A 17544-nucleotide genomic window follows, 5' to 3' on the forward strand; every position below is an offset into this window, starting at 1 on the left:
AAGATGGACATGTATTTGTCTGGTCAGTATGCGTATCCACACAACATGTAACAAATTGCATAGTAGGAAACGAGTAAGTGGGTGGATATATCTCATGGACGTGAGCAATATCGCCTTTGGCACAGGAAATTATGTTTCGTTTTAATGAACCGATTTGTTCAGGTCTGTGTATATTCCGTCCAGTCAGCCCGTCTATCCAGAGTTTATTATATTTCACGGATATGTACATGTTTTGGTTCCAAAGGGAAGAAATCCGGATGTGTTTTGTTGCGAGATGATATTGTGCAAGTATTATTCTACGGTATGTCTACATGCACACATAGTTCCATGTTAAAACTTGGCATCTGCACTGCCAGCACGACAACCAAAGCCCTGAGTTGCAGTGTAACATTTCAGCAGCCGAAAAGTTTCAGTTTCATGCTAGCAATCATCAATTGAGACAGGTCATTTATCTTCGTTGACCACTTTAAAACTAACTGATCTGAATTTGGAAACGTGTTTAGAGTTTAGAATCGTTCTCGTGCCTAGTTGCTGAGATCCGTCAAACTTTAGCTGAATGTAGGAGCACATTTTGCAATAATGACGATTATGTAAATGTATTTACTCAATAGGCGAATGTATTTAAGCACGCGAACTGTACTTTCTCCTCGTTCTCCGCTCATTGAGAATAAATTCAGTTGATGTACAACATTTGTAATAATATTAGACTAATCAAAGAGAAGAAATAGCCAAGTGGTTGGCAAACATGAAATCTCAACATGGAGACAAGGTGCCTATGTATGCATCTGGCCAGCAAATTTCTGTGGCCAATTTGACACGGATTATCTCATTCACTCAATCATATCCACAAGCCAATGTATGTTTATGGTTAATTAAGTTATTCAAGAAACGTACTTCGTAAATGCATATATTTGAAATCATCGAATAAGTTCTTCATTATAAAAGTAATCAATTATTACATAAAATATTATTATTAATTGAATGATGGGATCCCAAAGTACTCTCAAAAACATCGCTGGATATATACGTAATTAGAACTCTGGAACAAAATATTGTGGACGAGATGGGAGAAAGTTCGGTGGTTGGAAAGGTGCAGTGGATGTATTTTGGTAGAAATAAACTCCACGGAGAGAACTACGTCCTAGCTAAACGAATTATCAGAAAGAAGAGTAAGGCAGTGAAATTTCGAGGGAAAGTGCTCATCTTATTTCGAAAGTGATTAATCACCACCAGACACCGTTGGACAAATTGCCTCAACTTTTGATGCTCCATGTGAACTGCAAAAATGACGCACGACCGACGGACTTTTACGAAGCAGCAAACTCCAGTTGGTATGTACTACCTCCACCACATTCTGACTAAAATAACAGGTTTAGAGGAATCTTAACTTGTAAACTGAAGGAAAGAAACTTGATATAATTCTCAAATCTTTACATAATCTCACAAAGTTCTTTCATCTTGTGGGTACATGTTTGTTTTAGTTATGTAACGGTTAACACGGTTAATTGATTGATGGTTGCAATGGTCATTATTACCCACTTTTAAACAAATGTTCCTATTCTCCCTTTGTTATGTACATCTGCATGTAGATAATCATGGATCTTTTGGTTCGTAGGATTATTACTGGACTTTGTAGTATTTGCGTGTCTCTTGGTTTACCACATTCATCTTAATTAAGAAAACTTTTTCAGCTCCAAATTGTCTACGCTGTCATATTAAGCTGCATGGTGGAATAAAGTTGTAAGACTAGTAGTTATAAAAATTGTTAGTGCTATCAAATTGGCGATATTTTTGCCGACAATTCTTGCAAATATTATGAGAATTAAATGAAGTTCAACAGACACCGCCAAGCGCATGTGACTGTCACTTTTTAGGCCCAAAAGTATAAAAAGCCCATTAAACATGAAAGAAGAAAAGAGAAAGTCGCTGAGCCGGAGAGAAATTCCAAAATGAATACGGAACGGATGTCAAGGCTATTAGCGACATTAAATGGCTCTGTTAGTCTAAAAAATGCAGAGAGAGAGAGAATGCCACGAAAACCACGAAAACCTATGTCGACTCTGTCATCATAACACGGTCCATGGATGTTGGCTAAGTGAAAGTTTGAGGAGATTCTGGGCTGCTGTATATCAGACGACAGTAGATTGGTTAGTGGTTCTGGAAAGTCTGGATGACGGGAAAGCTGAATCGAAAGCCAAAATCCTAGATAATATTTACATAATACATAATACTAAAGACATCAGCTTTGGGTTGGGACGGGATGAGCAGCAGCAGCAGCAGGAAGTCCTTCCTGGCAGATCCTTCCCCAAAAATTGAATACATAACAAAACACAATGGCAAGCTATACAATCGAGTGAGTAATAATACGCCTTCCTAATTTCCTTGATGCAATGGAACCAACAAATAATAATATGAGCCTTCACATCCTGACTTTTTGGTCGCATAATTCCCTTCAGAATATAAGAAAAAGATGGATCATTCCCCAACCCATCTTTCTCTTTTCCCTAAAGAAAAAGAAGAAAATCTGTTGAATACTCTGGGTACACTTTCCAAATAAAAATAGGTATTTGGGTGCATTCAATATAAGATATGTTTGGCCCGTCACATGATTTCAAACTTTTGAGACTATCCCTTCCCTTACTTGCTTGTTACAACAAGTTGAATTTGATTATAGTCTCGAATCATAAATAATGTATTCAATTCCAAGTGTTCGCAAAATAAATTGTGCTGTACTTGGACATGGCAAATGAATGCCTATGCAGCACCACAGGCAACAGGGGTACTACGAACATACATAAGTTAACCACTGCCTGCGTTGCTAACTTTATTTGCACTTTCAGTGGAAACTAAATACATTTTCATCTGTACTGGAAGTAAAATGTCGCGAACATTTTCCAGCGAAGAATTAGGAAAAATTGGTCTCCGTGAAATAAACCCCATGAGACTTCCTGATGAAAGCGAAGAAATCTTGTGCCTTCATACTTGTAATCGTCCTTAATGAATACATTTCCTTAACGAATGAATAGTCTGTCGTATTATCCAAAAATCTTTGTGCTCGGGGAGGCATCCCGCTGTTTTGAATCGCACTGCTAAAAACGTATACATGTCTCCGTAATTTGTACTTTGAAATTCTTTCCACAAAGGTTTGCAGATTGAAATAATTTGTAAATTCATTAAAGCACAATCTTAGTCACACATAATCATGTGCCTATACTTGTCTATTCATCTTTAATTAGTGGGTCAACTAAACAAACTCGCCTTCATGGTGAAATGTAAAGGGGTGTGGTTCATACCACTGTGTAAAAACATGCACATGCATAAGAGGACCAACAGGATATTCTCATAAAGTAGTATTCTCTCGTAAATAAACTGGTCGAGTGTCGTAGGAGCACCCCGCTTTCACCTTTTCTACGAAATTGCCAAGATGATTGCTCAGCCTGTGACTGGAAACAATTTATATAAATGATGGATGTTGTTCATTTTAAGATATTATTAGAGAGTTTCTAGTCTGGTCGTGCATCACTCACAAAAACGATGTAAACAACGCTAGGTGATGTCACCATGTGACAACCAACCATGACTCCATCCTTCGTATGATGGCAAATCGGCCTGGAGGAGTGAAACTGCTTTCAAAGTCTGCTACAGTCGACGAGATGAAGGGCAGCCGAGGCCAGCAACGTGTTCATATACAGTCGCACACCGCCGTGTCCTTTTTCCCATCTATCTTCCGCCACATACATCCAACTGCTGCTCCTGCTGCTTCAGAGCCAAACAACAAGCACCACCACCACCATGAGAAAAGTATGAAACTCACTTTCTCCGGCCGCCGTGTGTGCGTTCTCATCTCGAAGCATATTCCTTCCTTGCTGGCCGAGGAAACAAACCCACATGAAAATCTTGGTTGGAGTTCAGTCTTTCGCAGAATCTTCCCCTCACACTCCATGTTGCTCTCTCTCTCTCTGATGCCACACAACCAGAGCCCATTCCCATTTATACTTTCACCCTAACTTTCCCCCTGACACTACTCTTTCGACTCCAGGAGTAAAATCAACCACCAAGAACCATGGTTAAAATCTCAATCGGGATCCACAATGGTAGATCTTAAGCTGCTTAAATTGTCTTAATAGTCCAAATCCTCTCAGGTGCCCCAACTTAAATAAATACATATAGTCGAGCAAATTCCGTCTCATCTTTCTGCTGCTAATACTCAACTCACGAGTGAATGTGTGCGAGTGAAGCGAGGATATCATGAACTGTTTGGTTCCTTATAAAAAAGAAACTGAATCCTTTTTTGCCAATTTCACAACAGACTTCCTTTGAGAGATTATTTTGTGACTATTTATGTATTCAAGAAACCAAAAGTACACAATTAACCAGGGATTTTATCAGGCTCCTCTCAACAAGGACAAGAAGCAGTCGTCTTGTTAGTAGGACTTGGAGGAGCAGTCAACAATGAGAGTGAGGAGCGAGGTAATCTGCAGTCATTATGAAGGATTTTCCTGGTCGCTGAGGAGAAGCTGTACGGAGAAGGATTGCGACAATTGTGAGGAGGAAAAAGTGCTCTGATTGTGAGATCGGGTAGAAGAGGATAAGTGTTTTTTTCTCCGGGGAATGAACTTTCTCCACTCTGTCGGAACATCTCCCATCAATGTTATTGTTGCTGGTTGGAGCAATTAGTGATGGTGGTGATAAGGACCCACCATGTACATGGAATTATGGCAACAAACACAATCCTTCCTTTTTGCTGAACCAGGATAATTTCCTTTATGAGAAGTTGATGCTGTGCTCCGTGTTTCCAGCTTTACCATAAAACTACATACTTTCAACTCCTTCTTGACTTGAGGAGAGGAGAAAATCTTAAGACATTGGATAAACCGAAATAAAATAAAATAAAACCAGGATCCCTCCGCGTCTAATAATAACCAAACTGCAAATTGCGGCCGTCTTGCTTCAACAATCAACCAGCTTTATGATGGGCGAATTACAACTGAAGCGAGTAGGAAACGTGCCTTCTTTTGTAATCGCTCGTGCAATCCTGGGCTCGCTTTGCATCCACTGGGGTATCCATTTTACACACATTTCTCTCTTGTATTATTGGGTATAAAGATGGTGGTGGGGATGATGTTGTGGGAGGAGAAAGCATGTGCTGTTCTGAAGTCCAAGTTAACGAAGCGACGATCTCTTCAACCAGTAAGCTGTGTGTGGGTTGCTGATTGATAGTTGATCATTTGTAGAGTTCAAAGTTTGAAAATGGATTCTGCTGGCTCAAAGAGAGCAGTAGCTCGGCAGAGATTAGATGAAAGTGATTGGTCAAGGAATTTATATTGGTTGTTTATTCTTTGATGAACTCTAGGAATGCTGATGGTCGTCGGACTGAGGTTGGAGAATGTGACAATACCAAGAAGTGGATCTGTCGGAGGCTCCGTGACACTAGGCTGTGATTATCATTTAGAATCTAACGACACCCTCCTCTCCCTCAAGGTTTATAACAAAATTATTTAGTTAACTATTAGCAATCAAAAGTAAACTATAATTGTCAATTATTTAAAAAAACAAACAATACTTTCAGTTTTACAGGGATGAAGATGAGTTCTTTAGATTTTTCCCAGGTATTGTATTTAGATCATAAATAAATATTACTACATTTACATTGCATTTATTATATTAAAAATTATCCAGGAAATAAGGAATCCCCTATTGCCATTTTCAATCAACCTGGGATTCATGTTGACGTAATTTTGGCTTTGGTCTCTTAGTGTCCATGTAATCCTACTAAACAGCTATAACCAATCTATTACCATTTTATTTTTTTAGTTGGGAGAGAGCTTCAAAGTGCTACAAAATCGAGTAAAATTCCGACTCAAGAACTTGGACTTTAGTTCTGGGGGGACTTATAGGTAACAGCACTACCAGCTCAATAATGCGCAATTCTACTTGTGTAACTGTAAATACTGACAACTTGTAGATGTGAAATCTCTGCGGACTCTCCTTCATTTCGCACATTACACATGGAGAGAAATCTTTCCATCATTGGTACTAAAATTGAATTACTCTCGATTAATTAACGTCATATACATGCAAAATTTTATGTAAAATTTTATTCCAGCACTACCCGAATTTCCAAAACCCGTCCTGTCTGGGTTCCCAGCGATTGCTCAGTACGGCGACAAGATTAGCAGTAATTGCACGTTTGCAGATTCCTTCCCCTCCGCAGAAATTACATTGTACCTAAACAACAACAAGGTAAGCAGCAGGGCCAAATTGGACGAGTAAGTCAACATAAAAAATGCAATGATGTCTGTCGTGTGGATTGACAATCTCCACCATCACACTCATCATTCTCATCTTTCATGCTCCCTTAATTCTGCCAAGAGCTCTTAAAACTTTCACCAGTGGGCTCTTGACTTGAAACTATTTATTAGCTCACAGACCCGACTAATTCCGAAACGTACTACAAGGCAATTTAGTCAGCAGCAATGTGATTGAGTCATCCAGCAGCGTAATAAGAGTAAAGCACCCTTGAAATGAGGAGGAAGGGCAAGTGTTGTTGGTGGACACATGCATTCAGGCGACATGTACGCACAAACTCACGTCTAAGGACATTCGTGTAGATCTCTCGCTTTCTCCCTTTCTCTCTGTGACTCTGACTTGATACTTGCATCTTCTGCACACACAGAGAGCTAAACGCCACCCGCTTGTCCATATCATCATCTCACGTACCATGAAGCACCAATGAAAAAGGGTGCTCAATCTTGTCACAAAATTTGATGTAGTGAAAGAACGTGACTTTCCCGTCGAAATCGAGTGAGACAACAAGCAGCAGCAGTTGCAGGCTCTCATCAGTTTTCGGATTGTGGATGTAGCATCCTATCATATACAGATTTTACTTTGTTGCCGCATAAATCCCACATACATTCTCTAGCTCAGTGTTCGCAGCTTACCACTCTGTCAGTTTCTGGTCGCTTTGTTGTTCATACAGAAATAAAACCATGTTCAAAGTATTCACATTTTGGGAATGAACGAACAGCTGGTAATTGTGAAGCTGAAATGGGATTTAGAAAAATTATATCCTGTTAGAATAGTATCAACTTTCACTTTTCGTGTACGATTCAAGCAAGAAATAATCTCGCGTCTGACTACTGTCACTGTATTTTAGGTAACAAACTCAGATGATGTAGAGCTAATCCACTACAAGCCATTGCAACTTGGACGAAGGCTGACAACCATTGTGGGGGCAAAGTTCCGCATTTCACCAAAGCATTTCCAGTCGCGAGTTCTTCAGATTAGATGTGAAGCCAGGTTGTTTGATCAAAAGTGGGAAACTCTAGTAAACATCACTCATCAAAATAATCAAGCACCATTCCACACTGCAGGACAAAATCGATATTATGGCGGCGGCGGTAAGTTTCTTATCAGTATTGGACTTCTTTTGCAATTCGCATTTTAATAACTATCAGCAATAGTGACGCAAAAACTGTCATGTCAAAACTTGAGTTAATAACCATACACTTCCCATCTACAAGGATCTAATCTCGTATCGTGCATTTTTTTACAGGTTGCTGTCTTATAAGCCTACCCAGAATTGTAATCACTCTTTTAACCACAACCTTGTTGCACACTTGCCAAACGGATGTGTTTAGTTGTTTTTCGTCATAGATGAATAAATTACTTCGACTTGGACAATGGATAAAGAAAGAAAAAAACTTATTTAACAACAGAAAAATTCATATTTCACTTGGATTTATAGATGTGTACAATTCATTCTTTTTTTTCTATTTGTTACTTTGATCCACTCAAATTACACATATATGAATAAGCAATTACGTATGAGATGATGACGCTATATGCCCGACTCTGGTTGTGTATGTATATTAATTTTTGTACCTGCGGCACAACTACCGCTGTCAGGATTTGGTAAAAAGAAAGTGTAAGACAAATTGAATGGAGATTGAATAAAGCTACCTTTTTCATCACAAAGAAAGGAGTGCACGGCACTTGTGCCATATATTTATATGCCTACGAAAGCTGGTATCATTTACCTTCCTTACTTATAGTCAGGGATTGGACTCTGTTGATGTCAAGGCTTTGAACAGGGAGGACTCTCTCTCTTCGTACTTACTTAATACTCGCAGAGATAAAACCCGAGGGTAATGGTGGTGGTGGAGTCTTTTGTCAGTCGTGGCATGAAGCGGGCAATATCATTCCAGGAAGAATTCTGTGGAATCCATACCGAGGGAGAAAGGAAGGAAGGCAACCAGGAGAGAATGAGACCAAGAGGTGGATGGGATGAGAAAACAGAAGAAGGTAACGTCCGCCTGGGTAGCAGAAGTGGTAGGTGAGGAAGGGCGAAGAAGAATTTGGCGTCAGTTTGGCTTTCGTTCATGTTGTGAGGTGAACTACTTTTTCATGAAGTTTCTCATGGCTGGTGGAAGTAAATGATGTAAAAGAAAGAGGATTGAAGAAGGCAGTTCAGAATAAAAAGAGCCAAATTTATCTACGCTAATCACATCCTTGCTAACTCAGGTTTTCATAGCCTTTCTGAATTCGAAGATATAAATGAAGATAGGATTTCCCCAATGAATTTCATTAGCGTCATTTTCCCCTGTATGTTCCCACTCCGGGAGGCATTGCTTTCTTTGCATTAGTCAAAGAAGCACTTTAACCATTATGTTTTTCACTCCGACGTAATTTTTCCACAAGAAATACTCTGTGATCTTCCTTTGTCATGTCGTATCCCTTTGCACAATAATTTTTAAGAAAGAGAGGACCAGAATTCAGACACCATTTACATTCAGCTGTATTATGCATACATACATTATTTAATATGTGTAGTGTGTCTACATATATGTAAATAGTACATACTCGTTTCTGTCTAAGGTGTGCAGGAGACAGGACCAATTTACAATTCTAGTTGCAACCAGCTCAATGAGTCAATTTACACCTGATGCAGCAAACACAGCAAAGTGCGACAGTTACGAAGGACATAAGAAAATTTTATCACTTCTTTCTGGGACAAATTTCCCATCCTTTCCTGATGAGGTGGTGGTCTGGTCGAAGCTATTGAAACAAGAGACTCACAAACTTTCACGTTTTTTGAGAGTGACCCATCTGGAGTTCTAGTTTCTACAAATGACACTCAATTTGCCGTAATCGACTCGTATTCACTCCTACTCGTCCATTTGAATGCTCACCACCTTTGCCATTTTATTTTCATTCCACTCCACTTTGAGGTTTTGCTGTGGCTTTTGGTCCAAAACGTACTGGTTAAACATAACTCAATTAGTGAGTGGTCAGCAACAGCAGCATCTCATTCAGTCACAGGCTCTTTATGTTGTGGTCTCTGTGCAGGTTGGCTTATTTACGTTTTGATGATGACAGTTTCACCAGCGTTAACCAATGCTAAATAAATAAATGGTACATAGATGCTGCCTACACGAGATGCATTATTCAAGTGGGTTTACTCCTGGGCAGAACAAATATAGGAGGAGGATGAGATAACAATAATAATGTCAATTTAAAAATTGGACTCGTACTTTCACTTTTGCTGTTCCAGTTTTCATCCTCTTTTTTCACAAATATTACATTTGCAGCTTTGCATTCAAAGAACGCACTCCAATGCAGAAAAGTAGTACACTTTTATTTATTTTAAAAGAGATTGAGATGAGCTGCATGGCGTTGGAAACCATTTCAAAACCTTTCTTGAAAGGACATGCTTACTGTAATCTACATATGAATAACCGTGATCCTAGTTCTCTGTGATGTACTGGTAGCTTGTATCACTCTGCACATCTTGTCCTCGTTCCCATATTATGATAATGCTATTTTGAGGCCAAGCATGTATTTGCAGTGCTTCTGAAACTCTGACCTGTCTGGAGAACATTTCGTCCGGTGAAAGTGACTGAGTGGGTGAATTTCGCACGGTATGAATTCATCCCAAGAGCCTCATTGGCTTCTATAACCTCATCTCCAATGGGGGACGACAGGGCGACAAAGTAAACATACAAAATCACTCATTGCAAACCCAGTTTAAAACAAGACGCGTATTGTAACATGATTATTTGTAAAAATTTTGAAGTTATGAAAAATACAGTAAAAAATCGTGCTAGTGTATAACCTCTAGAATCAACTGGAGGCGTGTATAGATATGCAAAATACCTTGCAAAGTTCTAAACTATTATCCGATCGGACAATTCATGGTCACTACATCGTCATTATTCTGCAGGAATGTACTCGTATTTATGCTGCATGTGCTTTTACCGTGGCTGTATTGACCGAAACTTACGTAGTTATTGGATTGGATACTTTTACTTAAAACAATTGAGAAGGTAATTTGAGGGGTGTGGCGGAGGCTAAGGTTTGTGTCCAGCAGGTAGTCGGAGCTTCTGGGCGAGTATCAATCACAAGGGTGGAGTTGCAATCAAAGTAAATTCGAGAAAAACATTGCGCTGCTGGAGAAACAAGGCGAGTAAGTAAATGGAGGTTTTCCGTCAATTTCGATTAGAAGGCAGGATCACTGGGGAGTAGGAGAAATTGTCAGAGGGGATTGAAGACATTTGTCACTTGAGCTTGACCCATGGTCATCCGAGAACGTCTTACTCATCTCCTTTTTCTCTGTCTCAGCTCAATCCGTATTTTTATTTTGCTCACAACTTCCATTACATGCGCAGCGATTCTTATTTCTCACTCCTCTCGAGATGGAAGAAAAGCTGACAACCAACACCAAGTGCAAACATTTGAATTTGGGAAAAGCAAGAAAGTATAGAAATAAACGAGCTTCGATTTGCTCCAGGACTATTTTTTCCCTTTCTCGGATCAGACAAATCAGAACCTTTGACTCTGTTTTCTCCAAGTCAAACGAAGATGTCGAATTTCAAATACATCAACTGAATGCAATTTTTTTCTCTGGAAGGTCCTATATTTTTTATTGGTGTCATTCCTTCGCGTCAATGACAATCAAGTATTGCGTTAATGGGTTGTATTACATTATTACTCTGCATAACTTGAGAAGGTTGAAATGTTTGGTGATTTAGAGCAAGGAAGAAGATACGTATCTCGACTCCTCAATACTACAATGTGACTCACTCGACTGATATGAAGGATACATGTCTGTCCGCCGCTGCTGCTGCTACACAGTCCAACAAAAGAATGATCGCCTGATGTCCCGCAAAGTCTACTCAACCAAGAACCATGTAATGCAACCTAAGCTTTTCACAATTGGTACTTCTCACAGAAAGCACAAAAAAGGGCCAGATTTCTGAGAGGAATTGAAGCGTAGAAACCACCTAATACATACATATTCGTACTCCATATATTCAATAGTACGTAATACATGTCTATGTATGACTTGAAGTAGTATTTTGTACTTGTATGCACAAAACCGGTATTAAATTTGAACCTAGAATTATAAGATTCAACAAGGACTTCCAGATTATGGTATACATATATTACACAAGTACACTTTAAATATTTAGTTACATAACCATCATTTGCAAATACGCTGGCACTGATTTATTTCCATCCGTATGTAGCCCACAGTTGTTAGTGGAGCTTATGCATATTCCTTAACTTGAATTGGTAAACTTTAGCCTCGTAACAATATCTGAAGGGGCAAGTTTATGAGGGGAGTGAGTGAAGCTATATGTACGTAAATAGTACACATAGGATAGTGTTTTCTCCAGGTTGTATTATTAATTTATACGGAAATTGAAATTGCATTATCAAGTTATTATACAAGATGGTTGCATTAAGGAAAATTGGTGAGAATTGAAGAGAATCATGTGTCGACTGCTCTCGGTATAGAGCACTCTCCATGCACGGCTAGCAAATCCTTGGCCTACGAGCATCTTGGTTGGAGAAAGGATCCAGAACAATTTCTATCGGAATAACGCTCATAACATCCCATCACATCAGAAGTAAATTGAACATTTAGGGAACAATATTAAATTTGCGGTAGAAAGTGCTCGCTCTCCCCTAATTAGTTTTTGGCATTAGGTGAAGCCCAAGTAGTCCACCAACCAACATCAGACAAGTTCCACATTGCGGTGCAGTAATATGTTTATGCAGCAGGCAAGTTCCCCCCGCCGCTGCTTAGACAACTTAGACCCCATCACATTATCTTATGTTTTGTGTATATAATGTAATATCCACTAACTCTTCTCGCCTGCCACTCTCCTTCGGCCTCCGGATAATGTGATGAACCAGGACACGCGTTTATCCACGCTTACGAGAGAAAATGCAGACAAGCAGCACACCACCCATTTCTCGGTACAACGACGCATAGTTCACACCCCACCTAAATTTCTCCCAGCTACCAAATACCCTTAGTTATCCATGTATTTTGCTCATATTCTTATTTAGGATTGACATAGAACGCACAAATAAATATTATTAGAATATATTTATCTAAATACATCGCAGCCTTTATTACCACTTGTTGACAGAAGGGATCGCATTTGTATCAGAATTTTATTATTTGCGTATTTATTGAATCTATTTTATTTTTGACACAAAATACATACCACTCGCTGCTGCTGATGTAATTCAATTTCTTTGCGGATACTCGTGATGGCGCAAATATATAGGTTCGGAAAACTACTGTCTATTCCTCAAGCCCCAGTTTGAGATGCCATGGCATGAACTGTCTTTCTCTCACTCTCTCCTGAAATTGAGGGATGAAAATTAGGAGCTTCCGGGCAAAGTGAAACTTGAAAGTTGACTAACTTTCTCTTGCTCATCGTCCATCAAATTCCTAACTGACTTCTCTCCCAAACTCGTTGGTTGGTTGCGAAGTGCGGGGCAGAGAAACTGGGAAGTCCACTTGTCTTCCAAACTAAAACAGTTTACCAAATTAAGTCTTACAACTACAACTACAGCACCTCAAGGTACGACTTCAATCTCATTTGAGGTGCTGCTCCTCTAACTCCAAGTCCAGATGAGATTCTTGTCATTTGCAGTAGTAGAAACCCGGGCAGAGCGGAATCGCGTTACAACATTGCTATGATCTTATGCCCCATTTTGGTGTAATACATATTTCGCTTACATTCGTACACTACTGGTACATCGAGAGTGGTTTGGAACATGATGGTCATGATAGGAATGAAAACTTGTCCATAAAGCTCAATGTTTCTCATGATTTCAGTATTAGAGTGTCATGTTATATTATTCCCAGATTTAACTCACTCATGCATTGTAGTTCTGGCTGAATAATATTTATTTGCAATAAGCTTGCTGATCGTGAACCTACATCATATCAGGGTTTTAATTGGGTAATAAATTAAATAACAAGTACAAAATATTGTTCTTATATAAATAGATTTTTATTCCCCCTCAGTTCCTCACATATTTATTAATATTTTGTTTGGTACAAGTTTGCGCTTCCTGCATCGTTTATAAACTCTCAATTGTTGTGGTGCATATGATTTAAGGATCTTTTGCTTCTAGATCTTTTTAGCTCAAAACAATCACATCGCAGTTTGGCGAGCAAAACTCAAAAACTGTTCTAGGAAGAAGGAAGATCAATGTCCATATTACATGAGAAAGTTGGGACGAGACTGGAAATTGAAATTCCACATTCAAATCAGAAGATTAGCCTCATATCCCATATTGATTTCTCATCTGCGCCAGGCGTACGGTCTGCATACGATATTTGTCTTACTGAGGAGAGATCCAGTGAATCAACTGTCACTAATAAAAGTCATGGGAATGATGTTTTGGGCACATTGCAATCACCAGGGAGGGCCATTAGATAGTTAGCAGTCATGCATTATCCTCTCATTTATGGTAATACGTTTCTTAAGTACATCATCCAATCCTGAGATTCTTTATGGCAAATGGCTCAGCTGCATTATTTTGATGGGAATCCTATAGATTTGCTTTTCCACGTGAAATTGATCACTCTCTTGCTCCAGATGCGTCCGTTTCCTCTGAATCTTTCGGCCGTGTCACGTCACCCCAGGCAATCCCTTGACTTATTTTTCCCAATGCTCATTCCAGACTTTCACTGCGTCTTGATTCCAATTCTGGAAGTATTACAAGCAATTGATCAAGGGAACCAATGAATAATACACATCAAAAAATCCTTGCGAGTATGTCATGCTCATCATGGTGGGCTTACATATTTGTTGGTGCAAGAGTAACCAATACATATTTGGGTAGAATTTTGGAGTTCATTTCTAAAAGGAGTATCACGTCATGACACAAATGCGACTCACAACTGACTGAGTAAACTATTAACGAAATGTAATATATGCATATATTCAAATTACTGTTCATGCATATTATATTTAGCCTTATTTATTATTCAACAGACAGAACGGTGTACTTAGCCTCGTTAAAAACAATCTCGAAATGTAAGCCTAAAAAAGAATACGACTTGTAGAACCAACATGATCTTTTTGTGCCAATATTTATTGGAATCTTGGTTGGTGATTTATTTCTCATGGAAGAATAGAGACCGATACAAGATTTTCCCCGGCAGCAGTACGACACGACCTCATCATCATCTACGTGTAGCTGTATGTACATCTAACAATTCACCGAAACTAAAGTAGCCAGCCAGCGAACCAAGCATTGATTGGGAGGATGAAGAGTTGGAGAAATGAAAGACAGACGGAAAGAGCATAACGAGTAGTAGCCACCAGGTTTGGCCTCAGCTAATCTTCCCCTTCGTGCTTAACAATCATCAACGTGGGCAGGTCGTTTATCTTGTTGACCACACTAAAGTTTGCTCTTTTGGATTGGGATGGATGTTTCACTAAAACTTCAGCCTCACTCAGTGTATTGCTTTCCTCGGAGCTGCTGCCTTGTTTCGTACATGCTGCTATATCTGACCATTATGGGTCTCTGAACTGGAGCTCAGTGAAGTGGACTTTCACCACCACTCTCGTCGCCGTAGTTTCAACGAGGAAGAGCAACACCAAAATTTCTCTACTCTGCATTTCTCTTCGCCACATTCCCAAAGTTTGGTGGGGAATGTACCTCAAAGCACTCCTCATTAAACTTGTCAATACACGGAATCCAGTGAATGTACATGTCTGTCAAGACTTTCAGCTCCATCCACCCAGCCAACCATTGCAATTAAATGTCAGCAGTGCTCCAAAAAATCGACCTTTTGATCTAGGGATCTGATCAACTTGCGCATCAATATGTATTGCCTACGTAACATAACATACCTGCCTTTGCTTAAAGGTAACGAGGAAAAAGTTGGCGTGGGTTGTGCAATTAATGTGCATGTAGACATACGATATATGCATGAATAAATTTATTAAACTAGTCGTTTCATTCATTGCATCTTTCATTTATAAATAGTCAGGGAAAATTAGAAATTTTTAAATTCAAAAGGAACTACGAAAAATTCCAATTCATAAGACTCGTATCTGATGATTTTTTGTCTGTCTAGTGAAAGTCCAGGAAATCTAATGGTATTGGGTCAAGGGTTAAGCCCTGTTACTTTATAAAGAGGGAATACTTTATGCGCAAAAGAAGGACGAAGCGTGTCTTCCGGTGAATACTGCAAAGATTACACGAGGTTCCCTTCAGCGTTTGGTATCATGTAGTTCTCGTTACACAGATTCTAGACGGCTTTTCTGCTTGATTTATTTCATTTGGGTTTGCAATCCAGTGCCACTGGGGTACATTACTTTGGCATACATTTCGCAAACCTGCACTACAATAAATCAGTCAAATTCCACTGCCTAGAGAGAGAAGGAGGGAGAGGAGTATTATTTTGCTCAATTTTGTCGTGCAAAGGATTTTCTACTTCAATTTAGCCCGGCTTTGCTTCGATTTACCGACTTTCGTCTTTCTCATTGTCTACGATAAGGATGGATTTGCTTTTCCTCATTCATATTATTCCCATGATTGATAATCATGGTTTTACATTTTCAAGTGAGATAAGTGCTCATAAAACGGTTCAGTTTTATTGTCGTGTATAAAACTTTGTGCGTATAAATTAACAATTCACACTCAATTAGACCAAGGACAACGGAATTCTGACTGGCCGGCAAATAACCAAACGAACAGATGAGATGTTTTCATCCAATATTTATCACCCACGTAAAAAGAGCAATGTGAACAGGAAAAGCTACTGTTGGAGTAGAAAGAAAGTGCACAAGAGAGATCCACAAACGACAGGACGACCACAGCCTATTCATTCCACCTTCCCCAACCAAACCACGTATCACATTTGTTGTTAGATTGGTCCATGTATGGGTCGCATATCGTTAGTTTTATGGTGGGCTGGTAAGTAATCAGTATTCAGAGGTACTCCTGCATAAGTTAAAAGGACAGATATTAAGGGAGATAGGATGATGAGATAATGTGAACAGAACGAGCTGATATATAGTTCCTCCACTACCCAGGCTCCGTCTCCGTCTAATAGGTGCACAAGGAACTGGCTCCTGAGGAGAAGACGACGACGACGGAGAAAGCAGTCTAAGTACGCACCACGTTATGTGTGTGAGGGGAAGTTTGGACCTGCATGGAATTGGCGAAGAGCAGCAGCAGCAGAGTATTGAACTCCGAGTCAGGGGAATCTCCAAAGGGAGTAATTTAAGAAATCGTTTTGATAATGCTTCGACAATGAGAGGAGGTTGGTAATGGACCCGGATAGAAAGTAGATTATATGGTCTCAAGGGGTGCCACATAACTCTGTCTACGACTGTCCTATTTTCTCCGTATCACAGTTTCTGCTCCGACATGCTTCCCTCCTTCACCAGACCAGCCCAGCAAGCCAAACCCGCTTCATTACATTATTGAGTTCCAGTTAGGCCACCAGCAAATGTATGTAGCCACATTCTAGATACCAAGAGGACCAAACTTTGGGTCCCCATTTACCTAAGAGGCATATAAACACCTTCTGATCGCTTTCTCCAGTCTGTTTAGCATATGCCGCAATCAGTAAACAAGTTGACACAATTTTTTAACAACGTATTATAAACACCAAACAATCCAATCTTGTAGCAACTACAATTGTGTATCATTTTCATTTCATGTCTTTGACATAAAATGGTGATAGTCTTGGTCCAAAAAGACATTCGACTAGTTTAAGCAGTGCATAATCAGCATAAAATTGTTTGTTTTTGTTTATGTTATGAACAGCAATTCATTTCGTGGTCTGGCTGTCACTTATTTTCTTTGGTAATCATATTGCCTCAAATGTTGGCATCTTGGGCTATATGACCACTTGAAGCAATATTTGAGGTAATTGCATTACCTCCATGAAAATAATCGTAACAGTTAAAGCAAAAGGAAATCTAGGTGCCACCAGATATGTCCCATTACGACGACCACTACCGCTTCTCCTAACACCCTAGAATGCAATGGGGTGCGTAATTCTCGAATGCCGAGTAATTGCAATTGTGTAACAACTGGAGCAGTTGTACACCCTTTGATAACATACACATGAGTGGGTGTCCCATTAAAAGAAAGGAATAAGAAGGTGATGGTGGTGGTTGTCCATGAGGCTGGAAAAGAGGAGGAGGATTCCGGTTCTCATTTCCTCGAGATGATAACAGCTCTTCCAGTTAGTGGACAGGTTATGTGATG

At 39.5% G+C, this 17544-nt stretch overlaps 1 protein-coding gene across 1 annotated transcript; it reads left to right on the forward strand.

Moving 5' to 3' along the window:
- The first annotated feature begins 3899 nt into the window (after positions 1 to 3899).
- On the forward strand, positions 3900 to 7975 carry LOC110846894. Its single transcript, XM_035850209.1, has 9 exons — positions 3900 to 5060; positions 5354 to 5481; positions 5570 to 5609; positions 5680 to 5732; positions 5815 to 5897; positions 5966 to 6033; positions 6107 to 6243; positions 7157 to 7400; positions 7556 to 7975. The coding sequence occupies exons 1-9, from the start codon at positions 4970 to 4972 to the stop codon at positions 7654 to 7656; spliced, it is 945 nt and encodes a 314-aa protein (XP_035706102.1). The 5' UTR covers positions 3900 to 4969; the 3' UTR covers positions 7657 to 7975.
- The last annotated feature ends 9569 nt before the right edge of the window (positions 7976 to 17544 follow it).

The sequence above is a fragment of the Folsomia candida genome, unplaced genomic scaffold (assembly GCF_002217175.1).
Source record: "Folsomia candida strain VU population unplaced genomic scaffold, ASM221717v1 Fcan01_Sc003, whole genome shotgun sequence".
Classification (NCBI taxonomy): Eukaryota; Metazoa; Arthropoda; class Collembola; order Entomobryomorpha; family Isotomidae; genus Folsomia; species Folsomia candida.

What these genes read in the sequence shown, in the direction of transcription:
- LOC110846894 (XM_035850209.1), top strand. Translation starts at nt 4,970, where the DNA reads ATGATGGGCGAATTACAACTGAAGCGAGTAGGAAACGTGCCTTCTTTT. An exon ending in GAGAAATCTTTCCATCATTG is followed by an intron (nt 6,034 to 6,106) that starts GTACTAAAATTG and finishes ATTTTATTCCAG; the next exon opens with CACTACCCGAATTTCCAAAA. An exon ending in TCGATATTATGGCGGCGGCG is followed by an intron (nt 7,401 to 7,555) that starts GTAAGTTTCTTA and finishes ATTTTTTTACAG; the next exon opens with GTTGCTGTCTTATAAGCCTA.